The following is a 21,549-nucleotide window of genomic DNA, read 5'->3' on the forward strand; positions in this document are numbered from 1 at the left end:
CTCCATGACAATGCAGGGAGCTAATGCAACAGAGATGATGTATATACAGTCAGTTTTTTGTTGTTTTAACTCACTTAACCAGCTCAGTGCAGGGTCAGACAATGCCTGACCCAGAGGAAGCAGTACCATGTAGTTGAGTTGGCAAAGTGAACAAAACTGTAACTTTGCCAACCTGGATTGGTTTTAAATACCTTGTAATCACTGTAATGTGATTCACAAAAGCAGGGACACTGAGATGGGAGCCACCAGTGCTAGTTAACAGGAATAGAGGCCAATCCTGAAATTTAAAATCCTTTTTGAGGAGCTCTGACTCCAGACACTTGTCTTTCTTTGGACTCTGCAGAACTTGATTTCCCTGCTGGGAATGGGTGCCTAAATCTTAAATCTTTTAGAACCTGAGGAAAATTATTGCAGTTTCTTTTTAATAAAGACCACAGTTGGAGGAAAATGACACCTTCTCCTGCCAGAGTTCAGAGGTTTCAGCTCAATGAGGCTATGAATGGCTCAGATTTTTTCAAGGGCTGAACAGGTTAGAGGTGATATCTTTTAAAGAAAGGCTGTAGTAACTGCACCACATGCTGTCCTGGGTTTGGGAAACTCTCACATCTTCTTTTAAAGTTATTCCACCTTATCTGCAGTGTTTTGTTTTTGGTTTTTTTTTAATCTTTTAGTTCAAGAGACACAGTTGCAATTGGGATAATTTTCTAGAGCGGAGAGCTAAAAATGTGAAACACTCAGGTCCCTGGAAGTGCTGTAGTGAATATTTAAATTAAGCACAGGAATGCCCAGGTATTGATTCTCTTTGGATGAGCTAGATTGTCATGCTGTTTCAAACAGGAGTTTTTGAATACAAGGATTTTTAGATGATCATATGGCGAAAAAAGCCCAAATAGCATTAGTGGGCTTTTTGATTTCTGCTTTGTGTTGGAACAAATGTTCTCAGGTGCTAACTGAGGTATTAATATACCTGTCACAAGAAAACCAAAAATGTTACTACGGTTATTGTGTTAAAATGTGTAAGGCATTTGAATAAACTCAAAATATCTTCATTACAGAAACGAAGCCTGTATAATGCACTTGAACTATTTTTATTTATTTGATACAGGAGTATATACTTACCACCTTCGCTGTTACGTCTACCAGGCAAGAAACCTCATGGCTTTAGACAAAGACAGTTTTTCAGGTATGGAAAAATCCTTTTGCCATGAACCAGTAACTTGATTTAGCTGTAGAACATCTTAAGGTGTGTACATGGCTTTTTTCGTTTATAAATGTATACTGCTTACCTTTTTATTTCCAGCTCTTAGGTATTCCAACGGTATTGTATCCATTTGACATCTTTGTAGTCAGGCTAATACCCAGATTTATCAAAGATTCAATTTTTGCAAATTAAAATAAAAAATTTCATTGTGAAGTCGGAGAGCAAATTGAATTTAGATTCTGTAAGAATAAAACTTTACACTTCCTTTAAGGAAGTTCAGCAAAAGATAAAGCTGAAATTAATTTTCTTTCCCCATTTTCCTCTATTTGCATCCTTTTCTCTCTGTTTTAAGTAATAATTGAGTAAATGTAATGCATTTGTTACAGAAGATATAGCACTATACATATTTCAGTGCTATTTTCTGAAATGAGGAAGGTTTCATACAACTGCCTGTGTGTATTTGGTCTTACTTCACTATGCAGCACTTAAAGTAATACACACAATAATAAATGCCTCTAATTTGCATATGTGTAATTCAGGACAGGCACCTCATATGCAGTCATACATAAACTAGCTCATCTACATTTTATTTTCCCCTGAAATTAGCTTTAAGAGTTAGCCAAATTTTGTAAAACTCTGATCAGGTACCTAGTCAGAAACTATTGAAACTGACCTAAAGATAACCTTTAAAATTGCCTTGAATCCTTAGGAATTGCAATTTATACAGGAAACATCAATGACCATCATCAGATACCTTCTACAGAGCTCTTGATGATTTAAAGACCTGCCAAACACTGGGCCTAGACCACTTTAATCATTCAGCTGTTTCACAAGAAGAGATTGCTATAAATAAGCATGTTTGAAACCAAAGCTTGATCTGAGCTATATAGCTTGGGAGAATTTGTTGTTTGGCAACTATTCAGAACTAGAATTATTTCTTTGTATTATTTATGAGGCTGTATATCAATGGAGATAACAAAAAAGAATTTCTACAGACAAGATGTAAGAGGAGATTAGTATAGACAATGTCTCATTTTAGTTTTCAGGTTCTCTTTCTGATTTACAAAATATTTTATCATTTTCATTTATTACTCTGTTAATCAAGACTTGTATAAAGGAAGCGATTTAGTAATCAAATGGAAATTGCTCTATTAAATGCAAATTACATATATGTGTTTGTTTTTGTTTTAAACAGAATGGCTTAGAGCTGGTAACAACACAAAAAAAGAACATACTGTATTTGATTAAAATTGTGATTGCGTGCTTTATGACTTGATGGGGCTTTGTTTGTCTGTAACTCTGTGCTTTTAATCTTTGTATGATATTCCAGATCCGTATGCTCACGTTTCTTTCCTCCATCAAAGCAAAACAACTGAGATCATTCATTCAACTCTAAATCCTACATGGGACCAAACTCTCATATTTAATGAAATTGAGATCTATGGAGACCCACAGACAGTAGCTCAAAACCCACCTAAAGTTGTTATTGAACTTTTTGACAGTGACCAAGTGGTAGGTGAAATCCTTTTACGCAGATTGCTTTTTTATTTATTTATATTGGTTGAGAATATATTAATGGCTGTGATTGCTATTTTTGGTTGCAGGGTAAAGATGAATTCCTTGGAAGAAGTGTTTGTTCCCCCATGGTCAAGTTAATCCCAGAAGAGGACGTCACACCAAAACTGCTCTGGTATCCTGTAACAAATAACGGCAAAGCTAGTGGAGACATTCTTTTTGCTGCAGAACTTATTTTGAGAGACAAGGTATATGTTTCTTTTTTTGTGTGTGTATGTGTAATATAATATGATACATTATATATCCTTTTAAAGTGAGAGAATATGTGAAGAACTATCTTAATTCTTGCAAGGTATTTCATCTAAGGAAGATGAGAAAAACTTATACTCGTGTTTATGTCTTAATAGGGTGGTGCCAACCTTCCAATTCTTCCATCACAAAGAGCACCAAAGCTTTACATGGTACCTCAAGGAATCAGACCAGTAGTTCAACTCACTGCTGTTGAGGTATGGCTTACTCTTAAACTAACTGAATACAAGTACAGTCATCTCATCCTCTAGACAGTAAGTTTGTGTATTTGCTTAAAGAAAACTTAAAAAATCATAGTGAGAAATATGGAGGATTCTCTTCCTTAAGTGTTTTGGAATTTCACTGTTTCCATTAACTTTCCTAGAACTAGAACCTTGAAATATTTTGCCAGTCAGATTTTATTATTTAAAAGACTTTTTTTCTTTCTTCCTACTTTTTGAGTATTATATTAAGCATATTCGTATCTCTTCCCACTTTTGCTTGTACTGGATTTTATTTTACAGATTCTGGCTTGGGGGTTGCGAAACATGAAAAACTACCAACTGGCACCTGTTATGTCTCCGAGTCTCATTGTGGAATGTGGGGGCGAAATGGTGGAATCTGTGGTGATCAAAAACCTCAAAAAGACACCGAATTTTCCATCTTCTGTTCTCTTCATGAAAGTGGTACGTTGCAAAAAAACCAGCTGTCTACAGCAAAATAAGTTATTCCATAGTTTTAAAGGTCAAGGATTTGTTCTGAATAGAAGAGCTCAAACATATGCTTTTGACTTACTATAAGCAATTTATGAGCCTGAAAATTCTAATAAAATTCTAATAAAGATCATGTAAATGTGTCTGTACAGTCATTGATAAGTGTACCATTTTATATGCACAATCCAGTGCAGTATATATATTTTTTTATTTGAAAAGGCATTAATTTACCTGTAGATATGTGGCTACTTTCCTACTACTGTAATGGGATCTGTGCAAGAGTCTAGAAAATTCAAGACTTGGGGCAATTAAAATTGTTCTTACTGATTTTTATTAATTCATAATATAAGGTTAGAAGTTTTGATTCACCATACAGCCATAGAACATAGTAGTTCAATATGAAATAAATGAAGCAACGACTCTGATTTAGGGGGGAAATCTTTATTCAGTTTTCTTCTGTTTGCATTATAAAAAAACTCTAACCTTTTATTTTTAGCTTTTGCCAAAAGAGGAGTTATACAGTCCATCTCTTGTTATCAAAGTAATAGACCACAGACCATTTGGACGGAAGCCCATCGTGGGACAATGTACTATTGATTTACTGGAAAGCTTTCGCTGTGACCCCTACACTACTAAAGAGGACATTGCACCACAACTGAAAGGTAGAAAGCTGGAAAATAAGAAGTTCTACTTTCTTGTGTGATGCTAGAATTACCTACCTTCAGCGTTTACTCTGTATGCTGTAGTGATGAATAGCTACCTCATGTTGTGTACTTATTTGGAGATAATGTTGTCTGAAAGAAAGAAACTCTAAAACAGGGTATTAATTAGGGCAATATTCTGTGGAGCGTAAGAGAACATTATGCAAAGGCAAGTCCAGTCTTATGCTTGATGTGCTAGTTCCCAGAATTTCCTCTTTCGTGTCAACTTAGAATTTAACTACCTGCAGATTACCCTGGCAATGGTACCAAAGTAACAACCCAGGATTCCAGCAAGAATGCTCTGAATACAATCCTGACATTTTCCTCTGTATTTTTTCCAAGTTTGACTCTTTTTTAAAGAAGTCTATATATTTGAGAAATGTTTGCATGTCCTGCGCAAAAATATATTGTGGCTTTTTAGCAAAAAATGGCAACTAATCGCTTTCTTTAGAGTATCAAACATATAACGAATTAATTATTTTACATCTTCTGTGACTGTTTGGATTTCAAATCTGATGAAACTGTTTAGTAAGATATTTTTCCAACACCATATTGCCTTAATAAAACCTTTGGCTTACAGTTAGTCTGCTCTCTGCTGCACCTCGCCAGGATACAGTAATTGATATGGAAGACACACAGCCACTGCTAACAGCTCAGGTAATCTTTGAAATTTGATGCTTTACTTTATTCTTCAGATCTGTGATTTCTGAGAAACTATCTAGACAGCAAAACTGTCAGAAACATATGCAACCTTCTAGAAAGCCAGATGGAACAAAGGCACTTTGTGACAAAAAAGCAAAGGAAATATGTTCATCATTGTAACCTTTGTTTTCATATAGTAAACATCAAACTATAGCATTTTTGTGCTTGGTAAGGTTCACCCAGTGTTTTAAGAATTAATTCACTTGTTCAAAGCTACTGAAAGCACATGATAGAACACTAGCAGTTGCCCAGTGATGTGGTTGGAGCAGCCTAATCTGGCACAGACTGAGCAGTTCTAGATAAAGGAGTTAGAAGTAGGTGTGTGTTTTGGTGGGTGCAGACCTTCAGCTGTTCATTTTGTCACAGCCGTGGCTTTGTCTCTCTTACCTTGAAGTCATCCAAACCCAATACCGCTGAGTTTTATCTGCACTAACACTTCTCTTCTTTCCTTTTCTGTTGTGCCTTGTGAATATCTTTACTGCTCTGATTCTTTCGGGACCACCACAATACAGTTTTACTTGCCAGGTAAAAAATAATTTAGCTTGCAGAATTTTACTCTTGAGTTGAAACATTAGTGAAAACAAATTCCTGACAGTGCATTTTCAAGGAAAAATTTTCAGTTCTCTTAGGAATGTAAAATGTTTCCCTTACGTAGAAGATGTTTTCATTAATTTCTGATTGGCCTGTTTTGTTAAAGGAAGCACAGAGGTTATGTCCTTTAATATATAGTAATTTTGCAGGCTCTTAATCCACAATTTTGACTTTTGAAAATGCAGAAAATTTTACTTTGCTGCAGAGGTCCCAAAGTAAATACTACTGAATTTAGATTTTTCAACTTTCACTCTTATTTGAATATATTAATGATTGCATTGTTCTTTCTTCATTTCTTCTTCTGTATCCTAAAGTCATGATATTCAGACTAATTTAAGTATATCATAGACCATGGTCTTGTGTTTCTTGTCATCATACATGTAAATTGTCCTTAATATTTATCTTAGAACAGTCTCTAACTTTTATCTGAAATAGGTTTTCTCTTCTAATATAAGTGCAGAGAATTATTATTTCCTTTAAAATTTTTAAGAAGAAATATTTACAAAATAAAGAAGATTTAGCTCTTCAAAGTCACTGGCAAAATTGATTGTATTTGTGTAGTTTCAACTATAAGGGGAAAATTTCAAATTTTTTATAAGGCGAAGCACAATTTGTTTTAGTTTGAAATCACCCAAGCCAAATACAATTCTGGATACAGTGATAGCATCCATATTAGAGGAACGAAAATTCAAAACAATTGAAATAAGTACAACTGTGGGAAGTATAAATGCTATGCAGACAATACTTTGAGGACACCAAAATTTCATCAATTACATTCCAATTTCCAGTGTTTAAGCAGTATGTCAACAGCACTCAGCAAAATGGCTTCTCCAACAACAGTGCATGTATGTATGTACCGAGCTAATGCATGCAGGTGACCAGAATATTAATGTGGTGGGGTCATGAGGGTGTACATCTCTTGGCAGTTCTGCCATAGATTTTGGAGGAGATGATGCTCATAAGTCTGGTGTGGTTAGTTATGGATATTAAGGTATCCTTGTTCTGAAAGTCTTGCTATGCATATAAAATATGTATGATCTACTAAAAACCTGTTTTGTGTTTCAGCTTACTTGGAATCTGTGTGGTAAAAGCATGAAACACAGCAGGAATTACTTAACCACACTATTAATATTTAAACTTTGTCTAGAAGTCTACTTTGTGGAAAATAAAATAACTTTATGATAAGTAAAATTCTAACTTTTTACTTTTCCAGGCATCCACTGCATCATAGAAATTTTTTTCAATAATTCCAAATTGTTCGAAAAGCTAATAGTTCACTGAAAACATCATGTGTGACAATCTACAGTAAAGTCACTAGATACATTTTAAAAAGGATAGTACCTGTCACATTGTTTTTTCATGTGAATATCTCACTCCAAAATCTCTAATTTATCATATGGCATTTTATTCTGTGTTTTGGCATTCCATAAGCACAGCCTACTTACAACTTTCAGTAAGAATAATATCCAAAACTTGAAGATTATTTTTTGCTTTGGGAATTTTTAAAAAAAGTCTTAAAGTTTTATTTTTTCCTTAATTTCTTCTTTCCAAAACTACCAACTGCATTATTTGAAGAGACATTTGAAGGTATATCAAGGCAAAAAAAACCCCCAAACCCAAAACATATACTCTAATTTAAATTCTTCCAAAATTATGCTCCAAAATTATGAAAGATTAAGACTTCTACACAGTAGAAAAAGGCTTTAAATTAGGAGTTTAAATTATTATTGCATAATTATGCAAGTTATCCTTCACATTGTCAACATTACCAACCAGTGCTTAAACAAAGTGAAATTTAACTATGGCAAAGTATTCAAAATTATCTGATGAATTCTGCCTGTAAGTTTTGCAAATCGCTAACAGTATGATTTCCAAGAAAAAAATCACTCCAGCTGTCTTCAGAAAATGACAGTCCTATGCAAACCTTAAAAAATGATGCTGTGTTTCTGATTTGAAGTTAGGCAATACTAGTAAGATATGGTAGACCTGAACACCCCAGCAAGATAATTACTTAGAGAAATGGGAGTAAATGAGTATGATATACCAGAGTGATGTCCTGACCTATTGATGCATTTGGTTTGTATTCAGAAAATGTTTTTGCATATTTCTTCTGCTTTTCACGAAAAATTATGGCTAATGCTTTTAAATGAAAACACAAGGTATAATAAAAAACACTAGCACAAATGACACTTGTTAATCATGGCTTCCAAATGGGACGCATGATGCTTGCTCTTAATGGACTATCAGGTCATAATTATGGTATCTGTGATTTAACAGGTGAAGCATTTTGGATTGTGCACATTGTTTTTATACTTATATGGATAGATCTACAAACACACATATACTGGTTGTTACTGTACCTTATAATTCATGTTGAGCATTAGCAAATTACTTTATAGAGAAGTAAATAGTGAAAAAAGGCAAAAAACCCCACTTGAATCTTCCGTATGTGAAATTTGTTTGGAAAAGAATCTTTGGAATAGGTTCAGTTTTGTAAGTGCTCTTAGAAACATTTTTCATCTGAAATAAATCAGACCCAGTGCTTTGTGCAACCGCAGATGAAAGCAGAGAATGATGCTACTGTGGAAATCAATAAATAGAATCCAGACTGTAACACTACAATGATACAATAAAAACCAAGCTTCTCTCAGTTTTGCTTTGCTATGTGAAGAACAAAGCACAGGGTGATAATGTTTTACAGTCCTCTGTAAAATCTGCTTTTCAAAAATTTTATATGTATGTGCTCCAGCTTAATATCTAGAACATATTGACAGCAGAAAAAAAAATCCAAGTTAAACATTTGGTGTCTGAATAGTCTTCAAAAACATTTCTAAATTATTGTTAGTAACTTACTTCACATACATACTGTGTATAAAACCTCAAACTTTTAAAGCTTGTTTAACTGCTAATATTCTACAAATCATATCCTTACCATTGTTTCTATTTTGCTCTTTTTTTATGACTTGATCCTCATGAGCAGCTTACAGAGAAGGTAACGTATACTACTTTTACACATTGCTTTCTTGTAAATGAGATATCCAGTTGCAAATCAGTATATCAATATTGCCTCTAAATTAGCATTTTAAGCATGTAGGTGAGAACAGTAATCTCTGAAAATATTTGGTGTAAAACCTACAGTGAACTTGTGATGTGGTAAATTTGGGAGAAATATGAAAGACTAAAATAAGAAGCCCTATATATAAAAAAAAAAAATAAAAACAAATAACAAAACCAAAAAACCAAACAAACCATCACCTTTAATGATCTGTATAATAATTTAAGGTTCTCTTTAAATCCATAGAGTCTTAAAAAAAATTGAATTTACACAGTGAATGAATGCTATTCATTACCAATGGAAGTATGTTTTCAGGGGTATATAATTATATTATGCAACCCTTACGAATACAGAAAATAGCACTCTCTTAAACACAGTGACTATCAGACTTAAATAAATACTGTATTAGTGGAAATTTATAGATTGCTAGCACCTAGGGTGTCATGAGGCTTATTGAAGTACTATTTTTTAGGAGGCAAGACTCACTACTCCTTTTCAGCTGCACTCAGTAAACATTAAGGTAGATCTGCAACTGCAAGACTGTTATGATGCAGGCAGTCTCCACTGGTTTTAAGGGAATGATGTATGGTTAGAGCAGTTACAGGTCTGTCCCAGTTTTATTATATGGCAGTGGTTTTGAAATAACTAGGAATGTTGGAAGCAACTAGCACGTTTATCCCTCGGGAGAGTTTGAGCATGTTCACTGTAGTTCTCACAGTCACACAGTCCCCGTAACGAATACCAGGTGTGATGGTGCTGTTCCTTACCAGCTGAACCAATGACTGCACCAGCAAAGTGTACCTGCACATCCTCTGACTCCAGTAGTTTAGAACTCAGGTGGTTGGGCTGTACTGCCCTGCCAGAAGGTGGAGGAGAGAAATACACACACCTCCCACAATCAGTAGTGCTTTGAGATAGGTATCTAGATACCAGTAACTAATCACATGCTCGGAGGTGGCTGGCTGTTGACTATCAACACAGCTGGATTACAGACTAGATACCTCAACCTGGGTAAGACACATTCCATTTTTTTAGCCTTAATAATTAATTACATTCTAATTCTCTTTCAGATGAACATTTAATATTACCTAACTGATAATAAGTTTTAGAGTATATTATCTTTTATGATGCTTAATTGTTCGTTTTTTCTGCTGTGCAGCATGATATAAAAGAGGATTTATCTTCTAATAAAAAAGTCTTTTTTTTACTTTTCTTTAAGGAGGAAGAAATTGTTGATTGGTGGAGCAAATTTTATGCTTCAATAGGAGAACATGAAAAATGTGGACAGTATATTAAAAAAGGATATGACACTTTAAAGGTATTGCTCAGGATAAAATAAATTAATGTATCTCAGAGTTTATAGGCCCAAGACCTGATCAGAGCTGTGCCCTCTGTTATTTTAAATGCTCTTCAAAATTTAACTATACCTGATTTCCTGTAAAGGTTCATTACTAATTCATGTGGTGAAATGAAAATATTAAGAAGATATCTTGGCTTCTCTTCTACTTAAATACACTTATTAGGAGATGTATCAAGAGTTTAATATTACCTTCAGTCAAAGGGGATTTTACTCTTGACTTCTTTGGGTGCCAGGCAGATCCCAAATAAACATACACATTGATAAAGTATGAGCACAGAGGATCAGTACTTTTACTGTTTGTTGGTTAAAATTTGAAGTCACTTTTATTTCTCATCTAATACACATAATGAAGAAAGTAAAAATAAGCTTATGGCATGATACTTACTCTGTTTTTAACAAGGCCTAACTGAAGCTTGGTCACATCTCCAAACATTGCATTTGCTTCCACTTTGATATAAAAATTATGATTTCTAAACTGCATTGTTTTCATTTTACTTTTCCTTTTTTTAAGGTGTATGACTGTGAATTGGAAAAAGTACCTGAATTTAATAACTTAACAGACTTCTGTGATACATTTAAACTATACAGAGGCAAATCTGAGGACAATGACGATCCATCAGTGGTTGGAGAGTTCAAGGTAAATTTCAAATGGTGGGCAATAACCAAATGCTAGTTGCAGTCTAAGTGGTTATCATTGAAGTAGGTCTACATGCAAGCTGAAATATGGATGTGTGCATCAATAGGGGCAAAAGATGCTTGTAACTACTTAGGTACAGACCCTTCTGTGTCAAGGAAGGTACAACTATGCATTGCTCACAATACACGTGATACATGTTAATCTAAAATAAGTATCATTCCTACTAATGTAATCTTCCCTGGTACGTGTGGGACAGAACCTTCCCAGATAACCTCTTGAACAGACTGAAGTTTCACCTGCAGGCATTCTGAGCAAAGAAATTCGTTTTTAGAATGAATTTGGAAAAGGTATTTTCTACTATTTCTGTGTCTCTATGACTTATATAGATTAAAATAATGCTAACGTAGAAAAACCAAACCGAACCTTAAATGATGCTTTTGGAGAGGGAAACAAATACAAGATATTTGTTACGTGTTCTCAGCTGGAGCAAACTGAGTAATTGTGTTGACATAAAACTATCTGAATTAATTTAAATTGCCAAAGGGTATAACCTTGCCTTTTTAGTAAGTCTCATTACCCAGAACACGTTAAAGTAAAACAAAAGACTTCCAAGTGACTGTGGATCAGGCCATAATATTGCTATTCCTAATTAAACCAGAGTGTGTATGTGTAGGATAAATAAGAAAAAACAAACCTATCTGAGTGACTTTTCTACATTTATCTTGACTGAGCCTTTATATTACTTTGTAGGGATCCTTTAAAATCTATGCATTGCCTGACGATCCCACTATTCCAGCTCCTCCCCGCCAGTTCCGGGAGCTGCCAGACAGTGGGCCTCAGGAGTGCATTGTGAGAATTTATATTGTTCGAGCTCTGCAGCTTCAACCCCAGGATAATAACGGGCTGGTGAGACTTTTTGCTTTTGGAATGTTTGCAAGCTAATTGGTGTAGTATATTTTAAATAAAGTTAGTCTTCATAAATATTCCTTAACAATATTTTTTTCTTATTTTTAATAGTGTGATCCTTATATAAAAATATCTCTAAGTAAAAAAGTAATTGAAGACAGAGATAATTATGTGCCTAATACTCTCAACCCAATTTTTGGCAGGTAACGAACTTTTTTGTGTTTTCAATTTACTGTATTTTAAAATGTGTTTTTATTTTTTAAGATAAACCATTATTTGAAATATCCAATGCTCTATTCATGGTTGTATACTGACAGTTAATTATGAGTAAAATTGCATAAGGTATTTCCCTTTGATATCGTTGGACAACATAGAAGTTTGGTTAGGCTGTCGAATTTCTGTATCACATGGGTAAATTGCACAAAGTCAAAGAATGTCTTTATCTTAAAACTACCCTGTGTTATGCATATAAGAATAACAAAATATGCTTATAGAATATGGAAAAAGTTTTAACTCTGAAAACTACTTGGATGTCACAACAAGTGATCAGCTTAACCTTCATTCCCAAGCACACTGGTCTTTCCATCAAAGGCTAATGATATCATTGAACTATGTGAATTAAAACTACTTATTAGGAATTAAGAGGTTCCTTCATTTTTATAATTACTAATGGAATTCTGGGTCTGGTTTGGTGTCGAGAGTTAGAGGAGGATTTTGGTAAATTAGGAAGTTTGGAGAGGAGGACTGGAAGGATCACAGAGCATTCAGAAAGCAAACTTTGCAGTGATGCACTACAGGATTTCATTTGTTTAGACTATACAAAGAAATAGACAGCAAAGAGATTTGATTACAGATACAGAGTACCTTCAACATTCCAAGTTTTTGCAGAATTATTCTGGAAGTCAAGGTTTAAAAGTTTGACTAGAAATAAAACAAACAAACAAAAGAGATGCAGAGAATAATTAACCATGGAATACTCTACCTAAATGCTAATGGATTCAGGAGTAGTAGAAACCACAAGGCTGCAACTCTTTAAATTCAGAGAATTAATTTTGAGAAAACTCTACAGTTGTTTAATGTAGGACAGCTAGATGACAGAATAATCTCTTCTAGTCATAGCAGCTTATCATTTGGACTGTAGTTTTTAAGGATCCTACTGCATTTGTGGTTAAAAAAATTAGAAGTTTCTAATCATAGAGAAACAATGGATTGAACAACCATATTTTTTTACAGAGTGGCTGGTAGAGCCACACCAGTTTCTTTCTCAGTCCCAATTCAAGCTGCTACACAGAAAACATCTAAGTAATACATTGTGCAGAAAGGAATATCCAGAGGAGTACAAATGAAATTATTAATAAGTACAAATAGAAATTGGAGCATGAATGGAAATTACTGCTAGATTTATCAGCATTGGAAGCATCCCTTTAATATCTCATAAAGGTTATTGCTCAAAAATAAAAGAATAAGTGCTTTTTTAGTTGGTTTATTTTAATATTAAAAATAAGAAACATTGTTTAAAAGAGCAATAACCTTAACTGAGTATTTTTATTTTTAGAATGTATGAACTCAGCTGCTTCTTGCCTCAGGAAAAGGATCTGAAAATTTCAGTCTATGACTATGACACATTGACTCGTGATGAAAAAGTGGGTGAAACCATAATTGATCTTGAGAACAGATTCCTTTCTCGTTATGGATCTCACTGTGGCATCCCACAGCAGTATTGGATGTAAGTAATTTTGTCTATTGAAAATTTTTATCTGTAAGATCAAGTACCCAGTCTCTGAAAAAATCTGGGCTTCATCTTAATTCTATGGTTAAAAAACAATGCTATGGCTTCTCATGGATATTTGTTGTGCTCATTCTGTCGTCTGAATTCCAAATGAAGCTGTAAAGTCTTCAGAAGAGCCTTGAATGAAAACCATGATGTCAAACATTTTAATATTCTGTTAATACAGCAATGTGTGTTATTTCTGTCCAGGGAACTCACACTTAACAGTATTTTCTGATGTACTCATGGAAATAAATAAGAAAGCATCTATTAGTGTAAATTATTTTGGTTTATAAAGAAAAAAGCACTCTATCTTGGAAGGTAATTGAGCTGATACAAAATTATGTCACTGTATCAAACTCAAGTGGCCTCTGTTTAGTGCTGTCCTTTCTGCATTAGTTTAATAAACACATTTTATGTGTTATGTAAATACCCTGCATAGTGAATAATTTTCAGATGTGTTTCTTTTGCTTTCCTAAAAGTTCAGGTGTGAATAACTGGCGTGATCAACTAAAACCTACCGAGTTATTGCAAAATGTAGCCAGATTTAAAGGCTATGCTCCTCCTGTGGTCTCTAACAATGGTAGAAAAATTAACTATGGGGGACAAGACTATACTTTGGAGGAAGCTGGTGAGTTTGTTCACTTATTTAATATTTCTGTCTTAAATTCGTATTGATACAAATACAAAACTTTTCAAGTATTTATGGAATATTAGAAAAAATCTTTGGTGTTTTCAAATTTGAACATATTTTTCTGCTCAGTTTTAAATATCTGGTTTTAATTTTAAAGTTCAAATGCAAATCCTGGTTCGTGAGTCCCTGTTCTTTTCTGATTTCCTTTATTTCAGAAGCTAACAAAGTTCTGCATCAGCATCTTGGCCCAGGTGAAGAGCGGCTAGCCCTTCATATCCTCAGAACACAGGGATTGGTACCTGAACATGTGGAGACAAGGACCTTATATAGCACCTTCCAGCCCAACATCTCCCAGGTACTGTAAACAGGCTTACTTATGGTTTCTCGAATGCAGAAATGGAGCATTCTGAAATTTATATTATGTTGTCAATAGAGTGGTATCACTCAGGGGGAGCAGGGCTACAAACTGTTACTACTTGGCTGAAAATCTAAAGCAGATTAGTCTAGAAACATAACAAAAGACAGTTATGTTTTGCCATTAAGACCTCCAAGTGACATCTTAAACGCTGACAGAGTGGAAATTAGGAAAGATTTCATTATAACTTTGTTACTGAAATAAATTGGAATATGTATTTATACCTCACCAAAAATAAAGGAGATGGCCTGGCTCAAGAGCTTTCTAGCTGCATTCAGCAAATGAGACCAAACTTGCCAATTCTCTACAAGGTTCAGAGATGCAAGTTTAAACATGAAGTCTTATTTTGGACATCTCTGCTAGAGAGGAACAAAGGTTAACATTAGTTTTCTGGCATTGTCTGACTCACCAGTGGTTGGGGTTTTTTTAAGAAAGTTTTTGCAGAAACCAGAAAACTTCTCTGAAAAATAAAAGGGCTTGCATTTGAAATAGAGTGTAAAATCTACAGTGGATGCCTTACTTCAGAATGTAGTTAAGGGGACTGATCACTTACACAGGGTAGGCCACCACCTGCAAACTATCACCTGTATGACACTGGGCTGAATACCACCTCTGAAAGAACAGTGAGAACTATTTAGGCACCTAGCTTGCACTGATTCACTAGGACTTAATGTCCCTACCATCTTCTGAACTCTTGGCATTGTTCATTTGAAGAAAATTCTAAAACGTGAGGGATTGAGCTTGCTCTGAAGTCTGTAGAAGTTCTGACATTGGTAGCATGAGGTAGGTCACTAAAATTAGTACTGAGTGTGCCAATAAGCAGTTCCATAGAACTACACTGACAAACCTGTATGCAGCAAACACTCCCTCATTCATCTTCTCCACTGCTACAGGGAAAGCTCCAGATGTGGGTTGATGTTTTCCCAAAAAGCTTAGGACCACCAGGCCCTCCGTTCAACATCACTCCCCGAAAAGCCAAGAAGTGAGTATCCCTATATATTCCATACCATCTGGCAGCCCTGACAGAGGCAATTCAATTCTCTTTCCTCAAACATCTCTCTTAGGTATATCTTGCGGGTGATTGTCTGGAACACCAAAGATGTCCTCCTGGATGAAAAGAGCATCACAGGGGAAGAAATGAGTGACATTTATGTGAAAGGGTAGGAACACTCTGTTATGTTAACACTTGCTTACAAATGAGTAACATTCAGAATATCCTCGACCGTAGGTTCCAAGGATTATTTAGTTCAGCCAAGTCAAATGCTAACTTCAGAGAAGTACAGAAGTATTATGAGATAAAGCATGACCAGTTAATTTGTGGTGAAAGATCCCAGAATTTCATCTCTTGAGGTGGGCAGCAACTAAAAAGGTAGTGAGTTGGATTTGGTGCTACATAACCTGGGTTCTTCATTTTTATGTTCCCTAATCTTAATGTAAAAAATTCAGTAGAAATCAGAGAAATATACTACTAGGCTGTTGATTTAATTTTTCCTAAGAAAGAACTCAGCAACTCGCTGCTGATACAAAACTGGTCTTAGCAGATGAGAAATTCAGTTCAGATGTTCCTATTTACAGTGCCAAATTGGAACCAAACTGAGAAAGGGCGTGAAAAACTCTGCAGCCCTCTGTGAGCAACTCAGACAGCTTGTTTGCAACCCCTTGCTGACACAGTTACTGTACAAACAAGCACCACTGTAGTCCCACTGCAAACACCAGACACTTCTCTCTGTATTTCCAGATGGATGCCTGGTAATGAAGAAAATAAGCAGAAAACTGATGTTCACTACCGATCATTGGATGGTGAAGGCAACTTTAACTGGAGATTTGTTTTTCCTTTTGACTACCTCCCAGCAGAGCAACTCTGTGTAGTTTCCAAAAAAGTAAGTATTCTAAAGATTTCAATACTTAGAACACAGATTGTAATTAGTCTGATCATTTTGTACCTACATATTGAAAGAGACAGTTTGGCTCAGTTCTGCATACTTTTCTCAAGCTGCTATTGTGACCAGATATAGTTTTGCCTTTAGGCCAGGAACAACACACTGGCAACAACAGCAGTCTTTTTAGCAAGAGCAAGAGCAAGACCAAATCCTTAATACTTCCACCAAACCCAGAATTTACAGGTACTAACTGACCACAGCTTTGAATTTTCATAAGTAATTTTTAAAGGTGCTTGGGTTTTGTTTTTTAAAATTTTAGGAACATTTTTGGAGTCTTGACAAGACAGAATTCAGAATCCCACCCAAACTGATCATTCAAATATGGGATAATGACAAATTCTCCTTGGATGACTATCTGGGTAAGGTTTCTAATAAAATAATTACTGTTGTCTCAAAGAAAGATATAAAAATGAATGATATTAAATTATCACATAAGGACATAAGGACTGTGTTTACAGAGTGAGAAACTGAGCATGCAAATCCTGGGAAACTCCTGGTTTCCCTCACAGTACAGGCTTACTTGTGATCATGAATGAATGAGTGAATATTCACTCAGTAAAGGCCTACTTGAGGTGAATCAAGATATTTTTCATTCAGGTAAGCCCTCTCACAAAGTGCATGAAATTATAATGTGCATGAAATTTTGCTTTGCTTCTTTCTTTAATTAAAATTACTTAAACAAGGTTACTTCGGTTCAAAGTAAGAGTGTTGACATAATGCTGTTATTTAGGTTTAAGCAATCTATTTCACAGTGTTATTAATCCCTACCTTTTCTAGACATATTGCTCTGCAGAAGATTCTCTGCCCTGTATTAAGACAGCTCCGAAGTCTTTAGCTTATATACAAACCATATAGGCCTCAAAAACTGAAAACAAGTAGTTGATTTAAAACTGTCGGTAAAGGTACCTAAATCATGCACTTAACTATTAGGAATTACATATTACATTGCTGTATTTGGGTATCTTCTGTTTAAGTGTGTGGGGGAAAAATCCTCTATTAAAAATCAATAGATTTATTAAGAATCAGTAGATAAGGGGTAAGTAGAAAAATGCATTTGATCTTACATTAAAGAAGGAGGAGGTGATCTTGCTAAATCCAATTTATCAACACCAGCAAGATGGGTTTAAACACAGCCTGATGTGTCCCACTTCCCTGCCTCGCAACATCCTCAGACAAACAAGAATGTAATGTGTCTGTTGATTGTCTTTCCTATGTAACATGTTCAGAGATAGAAAAGGTTGATGCTGAACCACTGTGCTGGATGATAAGTTGTCTTATGCAGTGTTTGTTTCTTTATCCACCTCCTAGGCTTTGTGGAACTTGATTTACATAAAACAATCATTCCAGCAAAGGTTCCAGAAAAGTGTGATATAGACATGATTCCGGAATACAAGGCAGACAGTTCTCAGAAAGCTCCCAGGACTGCCTCTCTCTTTGAACAGAAATCCATGAAAGGATGGTGGCCATGTTACGTTGAAAAGGATGGCTCCCGTATTTTAGCGGTATGATTGTTACTTCTTTAAAAAGTACTTAAAACATGCTCACAAGTTACAAAGGAAGACTGTAAAGAGTCTCTCACTTAGCCATTATCTTTCAGTGGTTGGACAGAGGAGGGGTAAGTAGAACAATTCGTGCACAAGTTCAGGAATCTGGTCCAGCAACGATTTTTTGTTTTAAAGTGTGAGCTTAATATTTAATTTATTTAGTTTGGTTTTAGCCCTGCTTGAAAGACTGTGGTGCCAGGTTGAGTCATGTTATCTCACCAAAAAGCAGCCAATTAAGTTATTGTGTGAATGAATGCATAGTCTCAAGCAGCTCCGGGGGAGGACGTCAGGAAGAATTTAAAGTTTAAATCCAAAGGATTTTTTGTAAACACCAAATAAAATTTCTGTACTGAGAACCCAGATTAGCTTTGTGATTATGAATGCATTCAGAAGACCTAAAGCATTTTAATCTATTCTGTGAAGAATATAAATATATATTTATCATTTGTAGAATATTAAGCCTTTCAAGTGTGTCTGCTTCTTCTTTCTAATGTTTTTGCCTTTAAACTTTTATTACTGGAATTTAATAAATGAGGAAAAATTTTCAGAAACACCTACCAGCCAAAGCAATATGAAAAATTAGATGCTTGGTCATTTGGAAAGTACGCAGTCCTTGGGTTGCTCTTGAAAGAACTGGTTTTGTTTTGCTAAATTGAAAAAAAAAAATTATAGCTTTAGGCAGAAGTATAGATGAATTAACAGAACAATTTTATGTACAGTGATTTGTTTTTTTCTATGTGTCATTCCCTGATACTGTGTTGTGACACTGTCATAGTACAGAAATCAGTATATTTTGAGAAGGAAATGGGAAACACACAGGTGCACATAATGAGCTGATCCCAAACTGTAAGTACTGCTGTATAAGTGCCAAGCAAGTCCTATTAGTGCTGTTTCAATAAGATCCTTGTCTCGTGTCACCTTTTTTCTGAAGGGCAAAGTTGAAATGACACTGGAAGTTGTCAATGAAAAAGAAGCTGAAGAAAGGCCAGCTGGTAAAGGAAGAGATGAACCCAACATGAACCCCAAACTAGATCTACCAAAGTAAGATAGTTTTCTCACAATAGTGTTAGAAATATCCAATATCTAGCTACTATGATGTTCTTGACAAAATCTACATGTAGCAATCTATTAGACGTCAGTTATCCTTTGCAAAACTTTATTTGTAAAAGCCAGTCTTGTTTCTTGTTTCCTTCTTTTATCCTCATTAAGATAAAATGCAAGGTGGTTTCAGTATTAATGGCACATGTTTACTGGAGCTGCTATCTTGCATTACAAAATTGTCTGATTTCTTCAGCCTCCAAACCATGTGTTGTAATGTGTCACAATCTCATGATAAGTATTTCCTGTTTTTATAGTATAAATAATACTTGTTTCTTTTAAAATGCAGCCGACCAGATACTTCCTTCCTCTGGTTTACAAATCCCTGCAAGACAATGAAATTTATTGTGTGGCGCAGGTTTAAATGGCTCTTTATCGGCCTTATCATCTTACTGATTCTACTCTTGTTTGCAGCAGTGCTCCTCTATTCACTGCCGGTAAGAATTATTAAATGTTTGTTCTCCAGCTGTGGTTTGAAGCTACTTCAGACAGGAGTCATCAGCAGGATGCACTCCTTACTCAGATGGGAGTCTCTCAACTCTGTTTTAGCAGGAGATATGTGCTTATAGCTATAAAAAAATTCAGCTGATTTTTATTGAGAAACAAAGTTTAGGTTAAGAGTACCCCATTAACTAACGACAGAGCAAGTGAGTGCTTTAGAAGATTTAATAACCTACACAATTAAACTAGTTAATAGTTGGTCTAGAGTCTAGATTTCAGTCTGCGTTAGTCTGAAAAAAATTGCTCATTTTTACTGTATTTTAACTGAAATACATTTTGATCCATTTTAATATCTTAAATGTCTTTTTCAAAACTAAACTGAAGTATTTTATGTACATCATTTTACCTCTCTTGTTCCTTCCCTCTTCCTCCCGCAGAATTATTTGTCAATGAAGATCGTGAAACCAATTTAAAGAAGAGTTTTTTACCTCATCTTTTTAAATAGTACTGAGTTTTCACCTCAGGCTGTGGACCAAAATCAAGCTCCTCCATCCTTTGTACCTGCTTGTATTTAGAACTGTAAAATAGATAATAAAGACTTTCAATAGGATTAGCCAAGATTCAAGAGGTCATGAAAGATGTTTTTTAAGAACCAAAGAAGAATCCCCCCCCTTACATTTCATGGACATTTTTTTACTTCAGTGATATCTACAAGTGGTGAAGTTCTGACTTCTTTGCTTTTAAACTGGATTTTTCACAAAAGTCCCTCAGGAGGCTGCCTGCTGTTGCTGTCTCTGTTTTTTAATGGATACTCTCTTTTGAGAATTCCTTTCATTTCCTTGCATTTTAACTAAAAGAAAAACAACCACTACGTATAATTATCTGTACCAAAGAAATATTACAGTGCAATCAAAGGGTCAGACATTGCTTCTAGAAAAGTTTTCAGCATCATGCTGCTTAAAATTCTTAGTTACTACTCTGTAGATTTGACAACACTATATGTGTATCTTGTTAACTTCATGTGCATAGAAATAAATAATATACACTTTATTTACTATAATTTACATATTTTAAATAAAGTTATCCACAAGTCAAATTCAAGTTTCCAGTTTTCTTCATCAGTTACAAAACTACAAAGTATTAGGAATTGTGTAGCATCTATCAGAGGATGTAGTGCCACAGGCCTGGAGTCTAACATATATTACTGTTATCTACACAGTGAGGAAGAAGGAAATACCTCTGCACAAAGTTCAAGTTAATTTATTCATTAATTAGGAAATTAATAAAGAAATTAAATCTGTTGAATGGTTTCACTGTTCTCCTTGTATTTAGAGATGATCTTGAATCAAAACACAAGAGTATACACAACCCAGATTGAACCCTTGTTTGAAATCTGATTTGCACATTAATAGTATCTCATTTTGCCTCAGTCTCCTCTCTCAAAGCAGAGTAAAATATAATCTGCACTAAAAATCAGGTCACAATCTGTGATTCCACCTTAATTTTACGGAAGGCTGAAGCAGAAGCATCTCTGGACATCCTCTAGTCCTTGAAATGTAGGAAATCTGCAGCAGAACCTGAAATCAGCATTTCGTACGATTGTCACACTCTTAACTGGATAAAAACTTCACCTGTCTTTAAAAAGATGGCAAAAATAACTGCAAGAATTAATTAGTCTTGAAAAACCTCTGTCGTATTTAATGATGCACTTAACACACAGTACTGTAACATAAGCATGTTGTCAAGTAAAATAATAAATTATACAGACCTTAGCCTGTTGAAGAAGCTAGAGTAAAGTTATTAAGTAAAATAATTTCCAGAATGTGAAGTTCCATTGGCTAGAGTGGAGCAAGTAGCAGTCATCCTGTCAAAAACATGACACCACTCTTATTTTTTAGTTGTTAAGAAACTCTCAAGGATCTTGACTGATGAACAAGACCTGAGCTGGAACTAATCACCATCCAGATGGATTGTCCCTCCACTAATGATGAAATAGCACTCCGGAAATAACCAGCAATTTGCATGAGCTAATGTTTGATC

The 21,549-nt window shown here is 34.9% G+C and overlaps 1 protein-coding gene across 1 annotated transcript in view; it reads left to right on the forward strand.

Annotated features, from left to right (window-relative positions):
- MYOF (myoferlin) overlaps positions 1-20,715 on the forward strand; it is a 68,366-nt gene extending 47,651 nt beyond the window's left edge. The window contains exons 35-57 of the mRNA XM_027743158.2: positions 1,106-1,183; positions 2,532-2,713; positions 2,806-2,964; positions 3,124-3,222; positions 3,529-3,690; positions 4,214-4,379; positions 4,999-5,075; positions 8,692-8,703; positions 9,986-10,084; positions 10,638-10,763; positions 11,514-11,669; positions 11,781-11,872; positions 13,225-13,395; positions 13,920-14,068; positions 14,287-14,426; positions 15,380-15,468; positions 15,551-15,646; positions 16,225-16,366; positions 16,686-16,785; positions 17,735-17,928; positions 18,902-19,011; positions 19,358-19,505; positions 19,947-20,715. Coding sequence (XP_027598959.1) covers positions 1,106-1,183; positions 2,532-2,713; positions 2,806-2,964; positions 3,124-3,222; positions 3,529-3,690; positions 4,214-4,379; positions 4,999-5,075; positions 8,692-8,703; positions 9,986-10,084; positions 10,638-10,763; positions 11,514-11,669; positions 11,781-11,872; positions 13,225-13,395; positions 13,920-14,068; positions 14,287-14,426; positions 15,380-15,468; positions 15,551-15,646; positions 16,225-16,366; positions 16,686-16,785; positions 17,735-17,928; positions 18,902-19,011; positions 19,358-19,505; positions 19,947-19,982 — 2,783 coding nt within the window. The 3' untranslated portion in view covers positions 19,983-20,715. The remainder of the gene's footprint in view (positions 1-1,105; positions 1,184-2,531; positions 2,714-2,805; positions 2,965-3,123; positions 3,223-3,528; positions 3,691-4,213; positions 4,380-4,998; positions 5,076-8,691; positions 8,704-9,985; positions 10,085-10,637; positions 10,764-11,513; positions 11,670-11,780; positions 11,873-13,224; positions 13,396-13,919; positions 14,069-14,286; positions 14,427-15,379; positions 15,469-15,550; positions 15,647-16,224; positions 16,367-16,685; positions 16,786-17,734; positions 17,929-18,901; positions 19,012-19,357; positions 19,506-19,946) is intronic.
- Positions 20,716-21,549: the final 834 nt, after the last annotated feature.

This window comes from Pipra filicauda, unplaced genomic scaffold (genome assembly GCF_003945595.2).
Source record: "Pipra filicauda isolate LSUMZ 115617 unplaced genomic scaffold, ASM394559v2 scaffold190_size1978887_pilon, whole genome shotgun sequence".
In the NCBI taxonomy this organism is placed as follows: domain Eukaryota; kingdom Metazoa; phylum Chordata; class Aves; order Passeriformes; family Pipridae; genus Pipra; species Pipra filicauda.